Source organism: Chrysochloris asiatica, unplaced genomic scaffold (assembly GCF_000296735.1).
Source record: "Chrysochloris asiatica unplaced genomic scaffold, ChrAsi1.0 scaffold00160, whole genome shotgun sequence".
Lineage (NCBI taxonomy): Eukaryota > Metazoa > Chordata > Mammalia > Afrosoricida > Chrysochloridae > Chrysochloris > Chrysochloris asiatica.
Window position 1 is genome coordinate 5530616 of NW_006408678.1, and position 22805 is coordinate 5553420.

Genomic DNA, 22805 nt, shown 5'->3' on the forward strand with positions numbered 1-22805 from the left:
TTAATGAGTCTTCCTCCATCCTGATGCCATGTTTTTCTACATAGAACCCAGCTTCTCAGATTATTTGCTCAACATACAGTTTGCATAAGTATGGTGAAAGAATACAACCCTGTTACATAACTTTCTTAATTTTAAACCAATAGTGGTTAATTTTTTCCCCCAAATTTGATAAAAACTATAAACCACATACCCAAGAAGCTCAAGAAACCCAAATGGAATAAATATTTTTTTAAAATCCCAGTTACCGGCTGAATTGTGCCTCCCTGTCCCTCAAAAAAGTGCTGTCAATCCTAACCTCTTTGTCTGTGATTATAATCCTATTTGGGAAAAGACTGTCTTTGTTACGCTAATGAGATAGGATTAATGCAGGGTGTGTATTAAGTTAATGCCCTTTGAGATATAAAAGAGATAAAACAAGAAAGTGAAAGGGGAAGGGAGATGCCATACCTCATTTAGACTGCTGGAGAACTGACACTCAAGAGACCAAGACCTTCCTCCAAAGCCCTCGGAGAAGGAAAGCCTTCCCTAGAGCTGAATTTGGATGTGTAATCTCCTAACAAAAGAAAATGCATTTCTGTTTGTGAAGTACAGTGAATTATTTGATATGACTATTCTAGTCATAGTCTTTATCATTTCCACCAAATGACTGGGTGGGGCCGTTCAAGTAGGGTGTATGGGCCTCTGACATGGGAATTGGTCATTTTTGCCATTCCATAGGCTTAAAATAAGTCATCTCAGAAGTTAAGAGCAGGATCTCATTACCATGGAGAAAGGAGAGCCAAGAGCAGTGTGTCCTGTGGACTGTGAGATCCCTGAGCCCTGACCCTCCATGACCCAAGAGACAGCTGTGACACCAGGGAAGTGGCAGCAGCATCAAGAGCATGAGACAGAGTGGTGGACCCCCAGCCCACAGACCGAGAAAGCTCAGGGCCTTTGAGCAGGAGGCCCAAAGAGTGGGTTTCCTCTGAGCACTTAAACTGGGGGAGACAGGTTTGCTGCCCCACAGAGCTAGAGCTGAGTGCTTTAGGGCTAAAACAGCTCTGCAATATTGCCCGAGCAAAGGCTGCATGGCTGAGATCCTGAGGGCAGAGAGACAGACAAATGAGCCTGACAGAAAAACTGTAGACTAAAAATTTCTGATCCTGAATTGTATAACCTGTAACTTCCCTGAAAAACCTCATAATCATGAGTATGGTCTGAAAGCTCTGGGTGGCCAATGCAATGGATTATCGAAGCCATCAGAAAAGTAGAGGGAAATGTCTTGGGAGAGACAGTTGGTGTCAGAATTGGTAAAGGTGGTTAGAGGGCAGAGGCATGTCTGTCCTCTGCCTTAAAGGAGTCAGCCTTGGGCTGATGTTGAGTTTGATTCTCCTTCCCTCTTGTGAAGTTTGAGGTGGTCGGACAGGCTCCCACCTACCCACCCACCCATGCTCATCATTTGTACTTTGTTAAAGCCCCCTGTTTGTGGTCTTTCTGATATAGCAACACTAGAAATCTACGGCACCCCATCAAAGTACATCAGAAATTATTGAAAACAAGTGGTAAGAGGAAATCTTAAAATAAGTCACAGGAATTATTCACAGAAGCACAAAGATAATAAAGTCAGCAGACTTCTTGTGAGAAACTCTACGAAGCCCGAAAATGGGATAAAAGCCAACTAAAGACCTCTGCAACAAAAGCTCAAACAATTCACACCAGAAGGCCTAGCTCTATAAGAAATGCTAAATGAAGTGCCACAGACAGGAGACAAAGTCTACCAGGTAGGAATCTGGATCAGTACAACGGAATAAACTGTGCTGGAAATGGTAAATATGCGAGCAAATATAAAGACAATTTTTCTGATTTTAAAAACTCTTCAAAAGATAGTTTACTAAAGCAAAAACTGTAACAATGGCCTGTGAGATTTGTAACAGGTAAAAGTAAAACGTATAACAACAACAGCACAAAGTATCTTACACTACGCATGCTGTGGTATAACATAGGTTTGGCGCTGTGGGCTAATGTGTCAGACTGCAAAGCCGTTTGAACTGCAAGGTCGCCGGTTCAAGCTCACCAGCTACTCCTTGGAAACCCTATACAGAGTCGCTATGGGTCGGAATCGACTTGATGGCACTTAACAACAACAACAACATGATAGACTGGGTCTCCTGATGTAGTGCTGTGGGTTAATGCACTGGATTGCAGAGTTGGTTTGGATTGCAAGGTCGGGAGTTCAAGCTCACCAGCTGCTCCTCGGAAACCCTATAAAGGGTCACCATGGGTTGGAACTGACTCGAAGGACTTAACAACAAATTAGGAGACCTGGTATGGTGCTGTGGGCTAATGTGCTGGATCACAAGGTTGGAAGTTCAAGCTCACGAGCTGCTCCTCAGAAACCCTATACAGAGTCACTATGAGTCAGAAGCAACACCACCATGATAGATTATGGAGTCCTGGTGTGGCACTATGGGTTAATGTGCTGGACCGGAAGGTCAGTTTGAACCAGAAGGTCAGTAGTTAAAACTCACCAGTTACTCCTCAGAAATCCATACAGGATGGCTCTGAGACTATGAGTTGGAACTGATTGGATAGCACTTAACAACAACAATAGATTGTGGAATTCTGGTGTAGCTCTGTAGAATAAGCACTGGACTTCTAATCGTCAGGTAGGCAGTTCAAACCCATCAGCCGCTCCTCGAAATCACTGTACAGGGTCACTATGTGATGGAACCAACTTAATGGCATTTAACAAGAACAAGGACAACAACATGATCAACATATATTGAAAATCCTAGAGCGAATATTAAAATGGAACTGAAACCCAAAGTGGATATGGTTTCAGACAGAGGGAGCTTGCCCAGGAAGTTTTCTAGTTCTGGGAAGTACTGGGGAGATCCCAGAGAAGGAAAGGCAAGAGCTCAGGAAAGCAACCCCAGAAGGTTGTTTATGAACTCCTAGGTATATCCCAATTAGGAGCATGCACAGATAGGATGCTGCTGAATAGCATATTGAAGACTTTCAGAACTGAACTAAGAAACAGGCCACCACTCGGGTCTCAGATTGGGCAATGGGTGGTATACACATGGGGCACATCCAAATAGTTCTGCAAACCTTTGAAAACAGAACTGATATTAAAACCACAGAAAGCTCGTCAGAACTTGTGGCTTACAATGAGTCAACTGCCTTTTAGAGAAAAATAATATTCTCTCCTGGATTTAAACAAAACCCAGAGATTCACAACAAAATATTCAAAATGTCCAAATTTTGGTCAGAATCCAAAATTACTCAGAATACAAACAACCAGAAAAATGTCAACTCACCTAGCTAAAGACAATCAACAGATGCCAATAATTGAATTATCTGACAAAGACTATATATTTATCAGGGTTCCTGGTGTAGCATGGTAGCAACAACACTGGACTTCAAACCACAAAGCAGGCAGTTCAAACCCACCAGCCACTACTTGGAAACCCTATATAGGGTCAATATGAGTAGGAACCGACTCAACGGCACTTTACAACAACAACATTATAAAAATGATCCACAATAAAGGACAAAGACTTAAAATGAATGAGGAGAGAGAAAGTCTCAAGAAAAATAGAAAACACAAAAATGAGCCATATGTGAATTCTAGCATTGAAATTACAAAAACGAAATAAAAATCTCAAAGGATAGGCTCACTAGCAAAGTGGGATGATAAAGGACAATGTCCGTAAACATACACATTAGTAGGAATTATCTCACTGGAACAAAAAAGAAAGACCCCTTTAAAATATACAGTAGTTTTAGACATCTGTTTATTATTGCAACATTTCTAACATGCAGATCACTGCAGTCCTAAAGAGAAGAGAGAATGTGGTATAGAAAAAATATTTGCAGAAATAATGGCTAGGAGCTCCTCAAAATTAGCATGACATAAATTTACAGATTCAAAAAGTTCAGCGAACCTTAAACACCACAGCCCACAGAATTCAATGCCAAGAGACATCATAAGCAAAGTCCTGAAAACACAAAGTCTTGAAAGCCATCAGACACAAACGACACATTACTTATAGAGAAACAACAATTAAAATGACTGAATTTCTTATCAGAACCACAGCTGCCAGAAGGAAGTGAAGTAACAAAGTATTGAAAGAAAACAATGGTCAACTCCAAAGTTTATATCTTGGTTAGGAAGCAATTTTGAAGTTAGGCCTGTGTCTGAGTCTTTGGCCTCTGCACTTAACTAAGAGATGGGTGACAATCTTCGGCAATTGACTTACCCTTTCAAGCCTTGGTTACCTTACTTGTAAGATTTCAATAATATTTATTATTATTTCTAATAAAAAAAAACTTAGCACTTTACATAGAGCCTGCTACAAAGTAAGTACTCAAGAAAGATTACTGATTGTCGTTAAATTTTCTTTTGCATTCTTTAAATGGCAAATACAATTTTCAAAATACCAATCTTAGTTTGGTCTATATAATTCTAAGATCCAGTTGAACTGAATATCATATTCCTCAATCTTTCTCAGTAAATAGAAGCTTCATTATTTTTTAATATTAGATGCTCACTGCTAACGATTGTGCTAATAATGATTGTTAAATAATTGTGTTAAATGCCATAGGGTCGGTTTTGACTCACAATGACCATGAATAGGGTTTCCAAAGAGCAGCTGGTGGGTTTGAACCACTAACCTTGTGGTTTGTAGTCCAAGGCTTAAATAATTAAAACTTAATAAGAGCATTAAGTAACTAAGACATAATAACAGCATTGTTGTTGTTGTTAAGTACCGTGGAGTTGGTTCTGACTCATAGCGACCCTGTACAGGGTTTCGGAGGCTGCAGATCTTTACGGGAGCAGAAAGCCTCATCTTTCTCCTGTGTAAAAGCTGGTAGTTTCCAACTGCTGACCTTAAAGTTAGCAGCCCGATTGGCAACCATTACGCTATAGAGCTCCTTAATAGCATTTGTTGTTGCTGTTGTAATGTGCCATGGAGTCAGTTCCAACACATAGTGACCCCTGTTCAGGGTTTCCGAGGCTGTAAATCTTTACGGGAGCAGAAAGCCTCATCTTTCTCCCAAGGAACAGCTGGTAGTTTCGAACTGTTGTCCTTGGGGTTCTCAGCCAGATTCGTAACCACTACTCTACCAGAGCTCCTTTAAAAATGGTCCTATTATTCCTTGACACAGTGGTGGGTATGCCCTGCCCCAAATTACATCCTGCTTCTCAGTTTTAGAAAAAATGAAGACTCCTTCACAAGCTTAAAATGAGGATGTTAAAGAAGTTAAGCAGGCACAGACAAAAACAGGAGAGGTAAGAACCAACATGGGGTCTGAAAGCAAAGGCTTACTCATGAGTTAGTGACTAAATCCACAGGACGAGAAAACTGTGTAGAGGGCAATTGCAAAACCTTATTTAATTTGATATGGCAGGGCGGTTATCACAATGTTCTGCTACTCAAAGATGAAAGTGAAACTCAAGGGAGGCGTGATCACTCACTGCCAATCAAGCAGCTAGGGTTCAGGAATCAAATCTGGACTTGGGGCTTGTGACTTGCCTGCCCTGCGCTGTGAGACCTGCCAGGTTGCACTGACTGGATGGAGCTTCTCACCTTTAATTAATTTAATGAATTCTTAATTCACAGACTACCTATGGCGGGGCTTCAAAAATTTTCCTGGAAAATTTCCAATAGCTTTTCATTCCATTTTCCACGACTTTTTTGAAGCTCCCGCCCCCACAACCCCCGTCGTATTTCTAATTCACTAAAAACATATAAGGCACACATTATTTGTATTAAAATCCGATAATTTAAAATGTTTGATTTTAGGAATTCAGTATTATCTGGAGTAATATGTTACTTTATTTGGAATGGGTTCTTTTTCTAGAAATATTCCTGATATGGTGCTCATGATCGTATCATTTATCATCCAAGCCTGATTTTTTTTCATCCTTACGAGTAAAAGTTTCGACAGAAAGTTCACATGAAGTTGAATCTGGGCAGCTCACTCCAGGAGGCCCTTCTGGAATGATTGACCCCTTCTGAAGACTCCCGGAAGGAAGATGGCTCGCTGTGCCTGGTGGTGGAGCGATCTTGTGGGTGGATGAGGTGGATTCTCACCAGTCTCTCTCATTACGCTAATTACACTTCGGAAGCACAGCTAGCAAAACTGAACCTGGGGTGCAGTGACACCAGGTTAGAAGCGAAAACTGCAAGCCTCCTAATGGCTCCCAGGTGGGAATGGCAGCGGTGACAGCAGGGAAAAGTAGGTCCCGTGGCCTAGAGAAGTTTGGGAAAGGAGTGCGTAGGGATTGGTCTATGACAGGAAATCTCACGTGGCACTTCTGATAGCTATCACTTCAAACAGTCTATGGGCAGAAACGTAATGAGGGAGTTTCAAAAAGTTTGTGGAAAAATGCAATCAGAAGATAATGGCATTTTTCCACGAACTTTTTTTAAAGCCCCCTCATATTGGTTTTCTGTTGTACCAAACATGCTTATTAGATCAATGGCATCTCAAGCAAACAAAATAAAACACTGCATAATGATGGTTTTCATGATTTTGTAACAATGCACGATTTCTATGCGAGTGCTCCCTTGGTTTCAAATTATTTCATATAGGTGGCAGAAATCAAGATCAAAATGTAAAGCCCTGAAATCACCTTCCTTACAAAAGGAGACCTGGTGGCACTGCTCATCGAAAGACTGGCAGTTCAAATCTAGCAGCAGCTCTGTGGGAAAAAGGTGAGGCTCTGTGCTCCTGAGAAGATTTATGGTCTCAGAAACCTTACACAGGGTCGCTATGAGTTAGAACCTCTGTGATGGCAGTGAATTTGGTTTCCCCAAGGGAAGGGATGTGGCATCATTTCAAAATGTGGTCTGCCATTTCTTCAGATACCAGTCAGTCTTTTTTTATATAATTGTATTTTTTGTTGAAAATATGCATATATAATTATATAAAAATTATATTTCTAAAAAAATTTTGTTGGACTCCTGGTGTGGTGCTGTAGGATCAGCACTGGAGACTGCAAACCACAAGGTTGGCAGTTCAAACCCACCAGCTGCTCCTTGGGAACCATATACACGGTGGCTAACGAGTCAGAACCAACTCAACAGCACTTAACGTATTTGTGTTGCTGCTGAGAACATACACCAATTTCACTGTCTCTGCATGTACAATTCAGTGGCATTGATCACATTCTTCAAGTTGTACGATCATGCTATTTTCCTGTTCTGAGTTCCCTCTCCGTTTACAGACACTCACTGCCATAGGGCTGCCTAATCTAATCTTTCGAGTTGCTGTTGAGATCCCACATGGATATGTTCCTGCTATAGAAAACAAAAAGTTAGCATAGTGGGCTTATGGAAACATCTCCCCGGGGAAGGAGTTAGTTGGTCCGCAAACACAGAATATGCACTGTACGTTAGTTACTTGCATAAAAATACAGTATGTCTTAAAAGAGCATAATACTGAAGACATTCTTTGCAAGTTAAACTAAACTGCTGTTTCGTTTTAAGACAACCTCAGGGGGTATTTTGGTTTAAGGTTTTACGATATCTCAGGACATTAGCCTCCACGGCTCCAGAAAGCATGGATTCCATGAGAATCTGAAACTCTGTTTTGCATTTCCTTGCTTTTGATCAAGATTCTTAATTTTCAGATCTTTAATCCATAATTAAAAGGAATAGAATCAAGGCTTTCTACCTCAAACTCACATATATAGAAATTAATGTCTTCAAAATCATACAAAAATATAAGATGTTATTCATTCTATGATAAAGGAAACTAATTTACTTTATCAATTTAGTTAACAACTGAAAATTGAATCATGATAATACCCGACTGCTCATAAAGTGACAATGCTCTTCTTTGGTCTGTAAACAATCTCCAGTCATAATTATCTAAATTTCGCCTACTTCTGAGAAAGCAGCTACTGAAAACCCTATGGAGTGGGTATAGTTCTACTCTGACACATATGGGATCTCCATGAGTTGAAATTGACTCGATGGCAACAAGTATTGGTACTTCATAAAAATCAGTGACCATTTAGAAATGACCTGTGTTTTATCAACATATAAAAATATGAAATACATGCTACTTCTTGCCTCACTTGTAAAATTTAAACTTTCTTCCAAAAATAGGTTTTACTTTATTTCAAAATTTCCTCTTCCTTCATTCAAATTTGCTGAAAGTGCTCCCAAAAGAAGTTTGGTGGAAATATGTCTTCTACTTGGAGAATATAAACCAAAAGGTATTTTAACACTCAACCATTAAGTGAAAATCAGTTATAGTTCACAAGAAAGCTAGGAGAGGTACTTGGCTTAAATGTTAGCAGACTCCCAAGAAGAAATTAATCTCAGAAGCAGCCAGATACTAGTCTCTCAGGGTCCAGAATCAAAGTGGTTTGGACTTTCTTATTCAAAACTAAGAAATTTTGAAAGGGACAAAAAAGGTCCCAAGCTGGCCTCAGTCATAAGCATTAACTGACTACCTCTCAGTTACATGTACTCTTCTCGGTTCTGAGTAAGTATTATAGACAAGGCCCATTCTCTGGGTTACAAGCACTCTGGCCTCTTATGGTGTTGGGGGTGGGCATCTTCCATCTTGTTCCACAGTGTAGGCAAGTAGGAACCCCTGAAAAGTGAGAAAAACAGGAAGAAAGGCTTGGTTTCACTTCCTGGGGGAATGAAGCTTTCTGTGGAACTTCTACCGGAAAACAAAATCCTCATTGCACTGCTTATCGCTGAAATAACCGAGCATTGTAAGGACACAGAAATAGTCTCTCTCAACCCACAGTGAGTTGTTTTAGAGAGAGATATGTGATCCATGAACTTAGTCATTCCACTGGTCAGTCAGCCAGAAGGGAAGATGCTAGTGGGTCACATGACCTTCCAGCAGACACAGGGCGAGCAAACTTACAGGGGAGGAAATGAGAGCCGGGGCTGGGAAGGGGGCTGTCAGGGCAGCAGGTGGGGCTGGGGAAAAAGAGCACCAATATTATCCTGCTGCAAGAAAGAGTCCCTGCCAGGGAGAACAAGACAAGAAAGAGAAATTACAGGAAAAAAAGATACATTCCTAAGAAAAAGGGCCACCAAACCTTGGTAATGGGCTAACTGGACACTACCAATCTTGGCTGTTGTTGTTGCTGTTAAGTGCCATTGAGTCAATTCTGACCCATAGCGACCCTGTATAGGGTTTCCGAGGAGCAGCTGGTGAGCTTGAACCGCCGACCTTGCAGTTCAAACGGCTTTGCAATCTGGCGCATTAACCCACAGCACCACACCAGGTGCCCCTAAATGTACATGGTACCAAACCAGTGAAACAGGCTATAGAACTGGAGTCCCAAATAGAAACTTCCAGAAGCTTGTAAGTAGTAAGATGTGTGTTAGACTAAAATGCAGAAAAATATATAATGTTCAGTTTTTTAAATATTCTGTACATACCATAGGAGCTAAATGGATGATTAAAATAAACTCATCTAAATTTTTCCTACCAGGTGACAAAAAGCCACTGCTGTCACATTGATTCAGATGCACAGCAACCGTATATAGGCTAGAATGTTGTTGTTAAGGGCCATCGACTTGGTTCTGACTCATAGCAACCCTGTGTAGAGCTGTCAAGGAGCAGCTGATAGGTCTGACTGCCAACCTTGTGGTTCACAGTCCAGTGCTGAGCCTACAGCACCACCCCCACAGTCTATAGGATAGAATGCTGCTGCTGTTGTTAAGTGCTGTGGAGTTAGTTCCGACTCATAGCAACCCACTATAGGGGCTTCTGAGGAATGACTGGTGAGTTTGAACCATTGACCTTGTGGTCCTGCACTTCTCCTAGAGTGCCACACCAGAACTCCTAGGATGGAAGTGTCAAATAGGGGATCCAAGGCTGTATAATCTTTACAGCCAGGTTTCCTTGATCAAGTGGCAGGGTCCCGCCATGGTTTCCCCAGTGAAGGACACATGCCATGGGTTCCACTTGCAGGGGGGTCAGGGGTGTCTCTGTGTCTACCACTGACTAGCTGACGTGGACCAGCCACTTAGCCTCCCACTACGTCAGTCTTCCCACTTAAAAACAGACAATAGTCACCGTACCTACCTCACTGCTTTATTGTGAGAATGAACCACATCACATGTAGTGCTTGGAAAGGGTTCCTGCATATGGAAGAGGTTCCGTAAATCCTGTTATTACGTATACTACATCAAATAATGTTTAGTGACTCATGGGCAAACATTTTAATATTTATGTGTATATTAAAGAAAAATAACTAGCATATCAAATCTATGGTTTTATAGATATTCAAGATTAGGCTAGGTCCCTGAGTGATCAATTGGTTTGCACTCAATAACTTAACCTAAAGTTTTATGATTCGACCCCACCCAGCAGTGCCAAGGAATAAAGTCCTGGTGATCTGCATCCAAAAGGATACACTCAAGAGAACCCTGTGGAGACGCTCTATTCTGTAACACATGGGGGGTGATGAGTCAGAATCACCTTGACAGTAGTTGGCTTGGGTATTTTTTGTTTTGTTCTGTAAACATTAGGGAACTGATTCAAGGTTGGGGAAAAGAAACACGGTAAATAAAATAGTACAGGTAATGGTGGTGGTGTGCCATAGAGGCAGTGCTCACTTACAGGGAGAGACCCTGTACAGTTCCCGAGGCGGTCCATCTTTATGGTAGCAGAAAGCCTCATCTTTCTCACGGGAGCAGCTGGTAGATTAGAACTGCTGACCTTGTGGTTTGAATCCCAACTAAAAGTTTGCTATTTGTCTAGCAAACAAAAGTCCTGAGACACACTGTAATTTACAATGTTCAGTATATGAAATTTTATATTTAAAAAATACCTTTTATTTTAAATGGTTGTGGTGTAGCCCCCTTGCATACATAAAGGATTTAATTACCAATAACTGCTAGATCAGCTGGTAACAAGATTTCAAGGATCCAAATATCGGCTGGCTCCTTTCTCCATGAAACAGAAACTAAAATTTTAAGAAGCAGGAAGGCATAAAATTAGAAGGCAGATGATGCCTTTGTAACGCAGGTTACACAGTGGTCTTTGTACCCAGTCAGGTGATTCTAATAATTTTTAAGAACATTCATAAAATTTTTCACAGTTTGCTAATCTGACTTTGGAAAGAGTAACGAATGAAAAGACGGCTGATTGCTCCCATCAGGATAACCCTCCTAATCAATACTCTGTGTCTGTGACAGGGTTGAGAAGTTGTTCTACTGTGAGCCTGTGACTGGCAGACAAGGGCTTCCTTGTACTCTGAGGGAAGGTGACCACCTGAGCCACTCCGGAAGGCAGGCAGTTGGCGGTCAGGAAGGGTAAGATCATTCTTATCAAGAAAATCAGGAAGGGCCCTGGGGCTCACATTGGCCTCAGCTCAAGTTAAAAAAAACAAAACAAAAAACTACCGTTGCCTGTGTAGTGGATTCTGCTGTATGGCAATCCATGTGCTTCCAAGGAGAGCTTTACTCCATAAAGTGCTGTGCCAGGCCTTTCTTCTGAGGTGCCTCTGAGGAGACTCCAATCTGCTAAAGCAGTCCTGGCTCAGCTGGCTGTGGTTGCTGTGTGCCGCAAAGACCATTCTGGTACAGCACAACTGTCCCAAAGGGTTTCCAAAGCTGTAATCTTTACTGAAGCACACTTGCCACATCTGAGATGGGTCTGAACCACCACCATCTCAGTTAGCAGCTAAGCACTTAACTATTGCGCTACCAGGGCTCCATGTAGCTTAGGTTGTTGTTATTGTATGATGTCAAGTCAGTTCCTAGTCTTAGTGACCCCGTACAGAGTTTCAGAGAAGCAGCTGGTGGGTTTGAACTGCCAACTTGTGGTTCGCAGCCCATTGCTGACCCTACAGCACCACACCAGGTTCCGAGCTAGGATTTCTGAAAAGCACACCTATTTTCAGGAAAGGAGGCAGGTTACAAGTTAGGGGTATGGATGGAAGGAAAGCTAGCAGTGCAGGTGTTTGGAGTTAAACCAGCACTTCAGCAGTGAGTTAGGTGTTGGGGTGCTAACGTCAAGGTCAGTGGTTCAAATCCATCAGCAGCTCTGAGGGAGAAAGATGAAGTTGTCTGCTACTGTAAAGATTTATTGTCTCAAAACCCCTAAGGAGCAGGTCTATAGCTGGCATATATGGTTTTCAGGGCCAAAAGATCTCTATCAGAAATATTTGAGCTATGTACTTTGAAAGGACACTTTCATTCTTTTTACATTTCATGTGACTCTAGCTCTGGGGTGTTTTTTTGTGTAAGAACAAGGAAGGGAGGAGGGATGTGACGACACCCCCAGGGCTAACTATGGCTAACCCCCAATGTGCTTCACATCTGCCCTGTTCTTTAACATCACAAACTCCAAGTGGTGAGAGCCCTACCCCAGGTCAAAGAGTCCAAGAGTTAGACTGAAAGCTGTTCTGTACATACACAATATTGTATTTTGTATGTAAGAATTTTAAAGGAGAAATGCTTTATACCCTATGGATCTAATGTAAGCAAGTCAGAGGAATTAAAGAGACAAATCTTACAGGAAAAAAGGTCGCTACCTCCACTTTCTCTCTTAAAGAGGCCCCTTCCAGGCAGCACTAGGAACAGGGGAAGGCAAGCAAGGTGCCTGTTGTTAGCTGTTGTGGAGTCTGCTTATGGTGACCCCATTTGCTACCCCATGTGGAGGTCACAGAATTTTAGGAGCCACTTATTCCCCGGGTCGTGGAAGGGTCTTCTTAAATGTTCAGGCCTGAGTGCTCCTCTCGTCCCGCTCTACTTCTTCAACTTGCATCTCCTGAAAGTTGAAGACTTTTACATCTTGTTTTAATAAAAGAAAACTCTCATTTACAAGAGCTTGCCTTACGTGGTGTGTGATATGCTACTGATTAAAAAAAGAGAGAGAGAAAAAGAAGGGAGAGGTGATAAAAGGAAATGTACTAGATTTTGAAGAAATCGAACTTATAAAAAAACCAAGAAAGCTACGGGTTACTGTCTTTTTGTTCTATTACTAACCCAACACATAACTGTACTTTGTAGTACAAAGGCAACTACAATATGAATGATTTCAACGGTGACTAAAACACTTAATGTCTGACTCCCTTGGGTATAACTTTTTGGTTCAACTTTCTATTATCATAAACAAAAGAAATATATTATCCAATGCTCTTTGACCTGACCCTATATTAGGACCACCTATTAGCCATAAACATACTTGTAACACACATACTGACATGGATTTATACATACACACCAAGAGGGCAAAGCAACACGACTTTATCATATAAGCACAAGAGAACGGGATTCACAGTTTATACAGGTCAAAAACAAGTGTAAAGAATGAGTGTTTTATAGTAGAGAATGAATACTAGGATGGAGGCAGAAAATCATTTAGTCACTTGTTGTTGTTGTTGTTGTTAAGTGCCATTGAGTCGGGTCCGACCCATAGCGACCCTGTACAGGGTTTCCGAGGGTGTAAATCTTTACGGGAGTAGAAAGCCTCATCTTTCTCCCGCGGAGCGGCTGGTAGTTTCGAACCGCTGACCTTAAGGTTTGCAGCCCGATTCGTAACCACTACGCTACCAGAGCTCCTTAGTGTTCACATAAATAAATGGAGAAAGCACCTCCAGTAAGTGCTAAGATAGGCAAATCTGCTGCAAAAGACATCTTTAAAAAGCAAAGACAAATCAAAGTATTTTCAATTGCCTCATCTGCATGTGAAAGTTAGATAATGAATAAGGAAGATCACAGAAGAATCGATGCATTTGGATTATGGTGGTGGAGAAGAATATTTAAAGCCATAGGCTGTCAGAAGAACAAACAAATCTGTCTTGGAAGAAGTGTTGTCAAAATTATATTTTGGACACGTTATCATGAGGGACTAGTCCCTAGAGAAGAACAGCATGCTTTTTCACAAAAAAAGTGGAGAGTCAGGGAAAAAGAGGAAAACCCCCCATTGAGATGAACGGACACTGTGGCAGCAGGAATGGGAACATCCAATTGTGAGGTTGGTGCAGGACTGAGCAGTGTTTCATTCTGTTGTGCATAGGGTCACCATGAGCCAGAACTGACTAGATGGCACCTAACAACACAATGAAGAGTCTTTCAATGAGTCCTGGTGGTGCGGTGGTTAAAGTGCTCAGCGGCTAACCAAAAAGATCAGCTATTGAAACCTACCAGCAAGAGAGAGCTGTGGCAGTCTGCTTCCTTAAGATTGTTGTTAAGGGTCATGGAGTTGGTTCTGACTCACAGCAATCCTGTATAGGATTTCCAAGGAGAGGCTGTTGAGTTTGAACTACTAACCTTGAGGTCTAAAGAGACTTGCAGTCCAGCGCATTATTATCCTACAGCGCCACACCAGGACTCCTTAAGATTATAGCCTTGGAAACCCTTTTGGAGCAGTTCTGCTCTGACCTATAGGGTTGCTGTGATTAAGCACCAGCTCAACAGAGGTAGGTTTGGTTTAGGTAAAGGTCTTTCAGCCAAAGACAGATCTACTTTTGTAAAGTCTACAGCCAAGAAAACTATGTACAGCTCTGCTCTGTAACACGTGGGGTTACTATGAGATGGAATCAGTGGGCAGCACAGACTTGAGTTGGTAAGATCCTTTGACCCATGAGATTCTGTGATCTTAAGGGTTAGGCAGTTAAGGATTCCATATCAAAGTGATGGTCAGAGAAACCTGCTTCATGAGGTGCTGAGGTGACAGACAATTCAGGGGTTCTCTCCATTTGTCCTAACTCTTGCTTTCTCTCCTTAAAATTACCCAGACCCAATAGCTGAGAATATTCAATCTTGTAAGATTACTTTGTGTTATCTCATTCATGCAGTCAGTAACTTAGCACATATTTACTAAGCATCTGTGTGATGCCAGGCACTGCTGTATGGAGACTACACTAGTGAGCAATCGCTGTCTGAACTGATTATCGAGTAGACTGTTGTGCTCAGTGCTTGAACAAGGAAACACATAACCAAAATAGAGTGGACAAGTTCCACAGGACAGGCACAAAGGTCTGTACAGACAACATAGCTTTCTAGCTTCTAATCCTGGTTTCCACTTACAGCGATTACTATGGGACCCTGGAAGCTGTTACTATGCCCTCTGTATCCCATCTATAAAACAGACATAATAATATTATCATCTTCATGAGGTTGTTTTGAGGATTAAATAAGATAATAGGCAAAAGCAGCTCAGAATAATACCTAGTATATAATTAAACATTTGGTAAAAGTTAGTTACTACTGTTACTATAGTAATTGAGAGGACCAAATGGTTAATGCGCTTTGGAGAATAAGGAAAAGTTTCATAAGAAGATGGTGTTTGAGTTGGGCCTTGAAAGATGAGTACGTAGGTAGTTGCATGAGTAGGGAAGAGGAGTAAGAAAATGGAGGAGCCCAATGGAAAGAAATCATTGTATAGTTGTGGCCGTTAGTTGCCATCTAGTCAGTTCCTGGAATCCTGGTGTTGCATTGTAGCATTAGCACTGGACTGCAAGGTCAGTTTCAACTGCAAGCTTGGCAGTTCAAATTCACCAGTCACTCCTTAGAAAGAAACCTTATACAGGGTTACGATGAGTGGGAATCGCAACAAATCGGTTCCTACTCATAGTGACCCTATATGAAATAAATGAAACACTGCCCAGTCCTGCACCACGCTCACAATCACTGTCAAACTTGAGCCCATTGCTGCTGCCACTGTGCCAATCTATCTCGGTGGGGGTCTTCCTCTTTTTGACTGATCCACTTTACCTAGTATGGTGTCCTTCTCCAGGGGCTGGTCCCTCCTGACCAATATGTCCAAAGTATGAGAGGCGAAGTCTCGCCAGCCTGGATTCTAAGGAGCATCTGGCTGTACTTCTTCCAACACACATTTGTTTGTTCTTCTAACACTCCATGGTACTTTCAGTAATTTTCTCTAACACCATAACTCAAATGCATCAATTCTTTTATGGTCTTCTTTATTCATTGTCCAACTTTCACACGCATCTGAAGCTACGAAAAATACCATGGCTTGGGTTAGACACATCTTAGTCCTCAAAGTGACATCTTTGCTTTTGAACACATAGTTTTTAAATTAATAGTATTCAATTAATAAGCATTAAAAATTTATAATTTAACTAGCAAATACCACAAACATTCAAGTGCTACTAGCTGATTTTACTTTATGTTTTATTACACGTCTTTATTTTACATTCTCAGGGCACTAATAACACTAATATTTCAATTTGTTATGTCCTTCATAATTTTCTAAATTTATCTGCATGTAATATATGTTGTTGTTGTTAGGTACCATTGAGTCGGTACCGACTCATAGCGACCCTATGCACAGCAGAACGAAACAATGCCCCATCCTGGGCCAACCTCAGTATTGTTGCCAAGCGTGAGTCCATCGATGCTGCCACTTGGCCAATCCATCTCGTTGGGGGTCTTCCTCTTTTTCTCTGAACCTCCACCTTACCAAACATGATATCCTTCTCCAGTGACTGGTCCCTCCTGACAATATGTCCCAAGTATGAGAGATGAAATTTGGCCATCTTGGCCTCCAAGGAGCACTCTGGCTGCACTTCCTCCAACACAGATCTGTTTGTTCTTTCGGCAGCCCATGGCACTTTCAATATTCTCCTCCAACATCATAACTCAAAAGCATCAATTCTTCTACGGTCTTCCTTATTCACTGTTCAGCTTTCCCAAGCACATGAGGTTATTGAAAATACCATGGCTTGGGTCAGGCGCACCTTCAGTCCTCAAGCTGACATCTTTGCTCTTCAACACTTTAAAAGGTCTTGTTCAGCAGATTAGCCTAATGCAATACGTCGTTTGATTTCTTGACTGCTGCTTCCCTGAGTGTTGATAGTTGATCCAAGAAGAATGAAGTCCTTGACAATTTCAATCTTTTATCCATTGGTAAGAATGTTGTTTATTGGTCCAGTGGTGGGGATTTTTGTTTTCTTTACATTGAGATGTAATCCATAAGGAAGGCTGTGCTCTTTGATCTTCATCAGTAAATATTTTAAGTCCTCTTCACTTTCAGCAAGCAAAGTTGTATCATCTGTATATCGCAGGTTATTAATGAGTCTTCCTCCAATCCTGATGCCACATTTTTCTTCATATAATCCAGCTTCTCAGATTATTTGCTCAGCATACAGGTTGAATAGGTAGGAAAGAATACAACATTGTCGTACACCTTTCTTAATTTTAAACTGTTCAGTGTTTCCATGTTCTGGTCGAACAACTGGCTCTTGGTCCAGGTACAGATTCCTCATGAGCACAATTAAGTTTTCCTGAATAATCATACTTCGCAATTTGTCCATAGCTTAGCATGATCCATACAATCGAAAGCCTTTGTGTAGTCAATAAAGCACATGTAAACATCTTTCTGATATTCTCTGCTTTCAGCCAAGATCCATCAGACATCAGCAATGATATCCCTTGTTCCATGGCCTCTTCTAAATCCAGCTTGAACCTCTGGAAGGTCTCTGTCAACATATGTTTGCAGCTGTTTCTGTATTACCTTTAGTAAAACTTTACTCACATGGGATATCAAAGAGATTGTCCGATGATTTTCACATTCCATTGGGTCACCTCTCTTTAGAATGGGCACAAATTTTCCAATCAGTCAGCCAGATAGTTGTCTCCCAAATATCTTGGCAGAGATGAGTGAGTGCCTCCTATGCCGGTTCACTTTCTTGAAAGAGTTCAATTTTTATTCCATCAATTCCTGGTGCCTTGTTCTTTGTCAATTCCTTCAATGATCCTTGGACTTTCTGCTTCAGTATCATTGGCTCTTGATCATATGCTACCTCTTGAAACCACTGAGCATTAAGCATTTCCTTTTGGTACCGTGACTCTGTGTATTCCTTCCATCTTCTCTTGATGTTTTCTGCATCATTCAACAATTTGCCCAGAGAATCCTTCAATAACGAAAGTCGAGGCTTGAATTTTTTTCTTCAGTTCCCCTAGCTTGAGAAATGCTGAGCGTGTTCTTCCTTTTTGGGTTTCTGATTCTACATCTTTGCACATTTTGTTGTAACATCTGGCTTTATCTTCTCAAGCTGATCTTTGAAATTTTCTGTTCAGTTCTTGGACCTCCTCATTTCTTACATTTGCTTTAGCATCTCTAAGCTGGAGAGCAAGTTTCAGTGTCTCTTCTGACATCCATTTTGACCTTTTCCTTCTTACTTGTCTTCTCAATGACTTTTTGCTTTCTTCATGTATGATGTTCTTGATGTCATCCCATAACTCTTCTGGTCTTCAGTCTTTAGTGTTTAATGTATCAAATCTGTTCTTCAGATGATCCCTAAATTCAGGTGGGATATAGTCAAGGTCATATTTTGCCTCTCGTGGACTTGTTTTCATTTTCTTCAGCTTCAGTTTGAATTTGCAGATGAGTAATTGATGGTCTGTCCACAGTCTGCCCCGGCCTTGTTTTCACTGATGATATGGAGCTTTTCCATCGTCTCTTTCCACAGATGTAGTCAATTTGATTTCCATGTATTCCACCTGGTGAGGTCCATGTTTATAGTCTAAAGAAGGTATTTGAAATAAATACTTATGCTGTCTAAAGAAGGTACTTGAAATAAATCATTGGTTTTGCAGTATTCTATCATGCGGTCGCCAGCATCATTTCTATCACCAAGGCCATATTTTTCTTCCTCTTTGCTCCCAACCTTTGCATTTCAATCACCAGTAATGATCAATACATCTTGATTGCATGATCAATTTCAGATCGAAGAAGTTGGTAGTATTCTTCTATTTCATCCTCACTGGCTTTAGTGTTTGATGTGTAAATTTGAATAATAGTGGCATTAACTTGGCTTTCCTGTAGGCGCATGGATATTATCCTATCACAGACAGTATTGTACTTCATGACTGATCTGGATATGTTCTTTTGAACACTGAATGCAACACCATTCCTCTTCAATTTGTCATTTCCGGCACAGTAAACCATGTGGTCATCAGATTCAAAATGGCCAATACCACTCCATTTCAGATCACTAATGCCTAAGATATCGATGTTTATTCGTTCCATTTCATTTTGGACAACTTCCAATTTTCCCAGACTCATACTTCGTGCAGGCCGTGTTCGGATTTTCAATGGATGTTTACAGCTGGTTCTCTTCATTTTAAGTTGTGCCCCATCAGCAAATGAAGGTCCCATGGGCTCTTCTCCATTCGCATCATCCCGGTAGGCGGCAACTCTTTCCCAGTCGCATTTTGAGTGCCTTCCAACCTAAGAGGCTCATTTCCTGGCACTATATCTGATAGTGTTTCTCTGTTATTAATAAGGTTTTCAGTGACTAAAGATTCAGAAGTAGTTCGTCACTCCTTCTTCCTACTGTCTTCGTCTGGAAGCTCATCTGAAACCTGTCCACCATGGGTGACCCTGCTGGTATTTAAAATACCAGTGGCATAGCTTCCAGAATCACAGAAACTCACAAGCCACCACAATACGACAAACTGACAGACAAGTGGTGGTGTAAAATATGAGAAGACTTCAAAACGTTCATGGAGAAATAGAATCAAAAGATAATGGAATTTTTCCATGAACTTCTTTAAGTCCCCTCAGTCCCCTCACACTATTTCATCCTTACTACAACCTTGAGGACTTCTGGTGTGGTGCTGTAGCATCATATATAATATATCTATGAGATCAGCATTGGACTGCAAGTCACAAGGTCAGCAGTTCAAACCTACCAGCTGCTCCTTGAAAGTCCTATACAGGGGTAGCTATGAGAATCAACTTGTTGGCATTTAGCAACAACAACATCCTTGAGAAGTTGGTTAATCAGAAATTATTTTCCATTTTACATACTGGAGACTGTAGCTGGCAGTTATCTCCACAGGGAGGTAGAATCAGCATAGAAGACAAAGCCTCTACTTGTAACACAGAAATTCTTCTACAATGCCTCTGGGGAATACTGGAAACAGGCTCCAAAACACGGAAACCAAAGCAACAATACATATGAAAATGAGTTGTTGTTGTTGTCATTAATGTTTTTGCGTGGTTTCTGGTTCATAGCAACCCTGTATCCAAAGCTGGTGGGTTTGAACTGCCAACCTTATAGTTAGCAGACTAGTGCTTATTCAACAGCACCACACCAGGACTCTATGAGCATGAGTTAAGAATGTGAATATCTGTGAAGAAATCATATGTAATAAGAAATCAACTGGCAAGATATGTTGAAATGTAGGCTCCATCAAATAGTTATTGTTAAAAATGACTGAATGCATATAGCCCATATGTATGAAATGTGTCCATTGTATTCCTATTATCCAACTAATTAGTCCTCCCTAAGACTTGACTTCAAATATGATTATAAAGGGACCTCATGACTTAGAGAGCATTGAGAACAGTATCACAGAAAGTCCAATGTAATATTATTTATCCCACGTACTATATATTATCAACTGTAGATGGGGGATGAACCCCACTCTGCTCCCTAGCCCCTCCACACTGGGCCCACAGGAGGATTTAGATGAACAGATGTCCAAGGCCCACATTATTTACTCTTTTTATGTGGATATAGATCAAATATTGATGCTAATAAAATCTACTGGCTTTTATGGTCCCTGGGACTTGATGATAGTGGTTAGCACCTTGCTAGATAATACCCTACACTTTGTTGTGTAGTTTGTTTTTCCAAGAAAGTCAATCAAGCTAAAACGAACTGATCTATGCTGAGTGCTACCAATTATTCCAGGATTACTAGCACAACCTTTGAGAAAAGGGCGATTATAAAAGTGTCCAAAGGGCATCACGTGCTTGGCCAACCCAGCCACAAGTCCTTGTGCCAGACAGGACGAAGACGCTGGTGTCAGCCCCCAGGGTGTTAAGTAACCGACTACTGGTTCTTCTCACAGCCTGGGCTGGGGGGGTGGGGAGGGTGGCAGTCAGGCAGGGCCCCCAGCCAGTGGTGGCCAAGACAAGGAGGATCGGGGACTGGATCATGACCTTGACAGCCCCTCTGCTGTCCGGGGGAGGCTTGGGGCGGGCACCGGACTCGCAGTAGCCGCCTCCGCCCCTCCGCGGCCCTAGAGTGGCTCTGGCGCGCGTGAGTCGCCCCGTACCCGATGGCCTCAGGCTCCCTGGGGTAGCAGTTGGGCGCAGCCCCCGCCGCCTCGGAGGCGCGAACCCTACCTCCTCGGTGGCCGTGGGGCAGTAAGAGATGAGCACGAGCGTGGTGAGCAGGTTGATGGCGAGGCCGAAGAGAGTGATGGAGTTGGGGGCTATCCACAGTGGGATCCATTGGAGCAGCCAGGTCCAGTAGAGCTGCAGCGGCGGCTCGAACAGCGACACGCCCGCGGCGTTGTAGCGGTGCTCCTCCAGCCTCCGCAGCTGCGCCGCGCTCAGCGGCTCAGCTAGCGTCTTCAGCCAGCGCGGCGCCGGCCTCACCCCGGCGCCCGCCGCCATGGCCGCCCGCGGGCCCCGCGCCTGCCGGACGGCGGGATACACAAACACAGAAGTGGGAGGGGCTTGCGGCGGGGCCTGCGCCGGCCGGTGAACTTGCCGGTCCGGCCCCGCACGGCCGAGATAGCCGCTCAGGCCGGGAAGGCCCTAGTCCCCGGGCTCCCGCCCCCAAAGCGGCCGGGCCGCGGTGCCGCCAGTGGGGGAGGGCGGGGCACGAAGGGAGGGCGGAGCCCGCGCGATGCCTAGAAGGATTGGACTGGTCCTCGCGGGCCGGCGGGTGGTCACCAGTAAGGTCCAGCCCTCTGGCACCTTGCACTTGGCTTCTTGCAAGGCCCCCAATCCCTGGGGCTGGGTGAACTTGTGTGTAGGGCCTGATTTCTTCTCCGAGCCTTCTCCAATTTGCAGTTCTAGCGTGGGTACGCTATGGCCGTTGGCTAAAAGCGCTGCAGCTAAAGCTGCCTGCAGAGCCTGGAGCGATTTTGTGTGAGACAATGAATTTGTGTACCTTGGGTCGCCATCTGTCTGATATGGGAGAAGTCCTTCTAGTTAAACACTGCAGCTCAGTTCTCCCATCCAACTCTGAGGAAAGGGGCTCTGCCATGTATCAGCCTCCTTGCAACTTGAGAACTTCCAAGCCAAAATCGGGACTTGAAAACGCTGTGTAACACGGAGACTTAATGGTGGAAGGCTGCCTATTTTCAGAACGCTTGATACTAACAACAGTGGGTATAGTCACACACACTTTCTTCAGAGTAAAAAACAAAAGAAAACAACGCAACCCACTGCCATCCATCGGATTCCAACCCGTAGCAACCTTGTAGGGCAGAGTAGAATTGCCCCATAGGGTTTTCGAGCAGGTAAATCTTCGTGGAAGCCAACAGCAATCTTTCTCCCACAGAGCAGCTAATGGTTACCAATGATGTGTTCCAACAACCAGCCTTTTGGTCAGCTGCTGAGCGCTTTAACCACTGCACCATAAGTGTCCTCTTACTTCCACCATTGAGCAGGCATGCTTGCCACACAATGGTAGTTCATCAGCCACTTACTTCACAATGCACCTATTAAACCCATAGTCATCAAAAAAACCATAGTCTCAGGTACACCTGAGATATACTGACACTTGCCTTGCTCTTCATTTCATGGGACTGAACTATAAACACTTTTGTAAGGCATAGGACAAGCTCAAACTGCTTTCGAGATCATTGCATTGGGCAACATTTACAAGCAGATGCAGTTTGCTCACAGAATTTAGCCTTCATAAATGATTGGAAAAAATCAAAAACATATTTCATGACTTATGAAATTCCAATTGCCATGCCATAAATTAGAACAGAGCCATGGTCATCCTCTGCATAATGATTACAATTGACTTCACACTAAAATGGCAGACTTCAGTAATTGTGGCCTACAAAGCCTAGAATTACTATTTGACCCTTTAAAGAGAAAAGTTT

At 42.5% G+C, this 22805-nt stretch overlaps 1 protein-coding gene across 1 annotated transcript in view; it reads right to left on the reverse strand.

The window, feature by feature from the left end:
* The window catches only part of CHPT1 (choline phosphotransferase 1), a 51975-nt gene extending 30412 nt beyond the window's left edge, over nt 1-21563 (reverse strand). Inside the window, exon 1 of the mRNA XM_006871095.1 lies at nt 21085-21563. Coding sequence (XP_006871157.1) covers nt 21085-21357 — 273 coding nt within the window. The 5' untranslated portion in view covers nt 21358-21563. The remainder of the gene's footprint in view (nt 1-21084) is intronic.
* Nucleotides 21564-22805: the final 1242 nt, after the last annotated feature.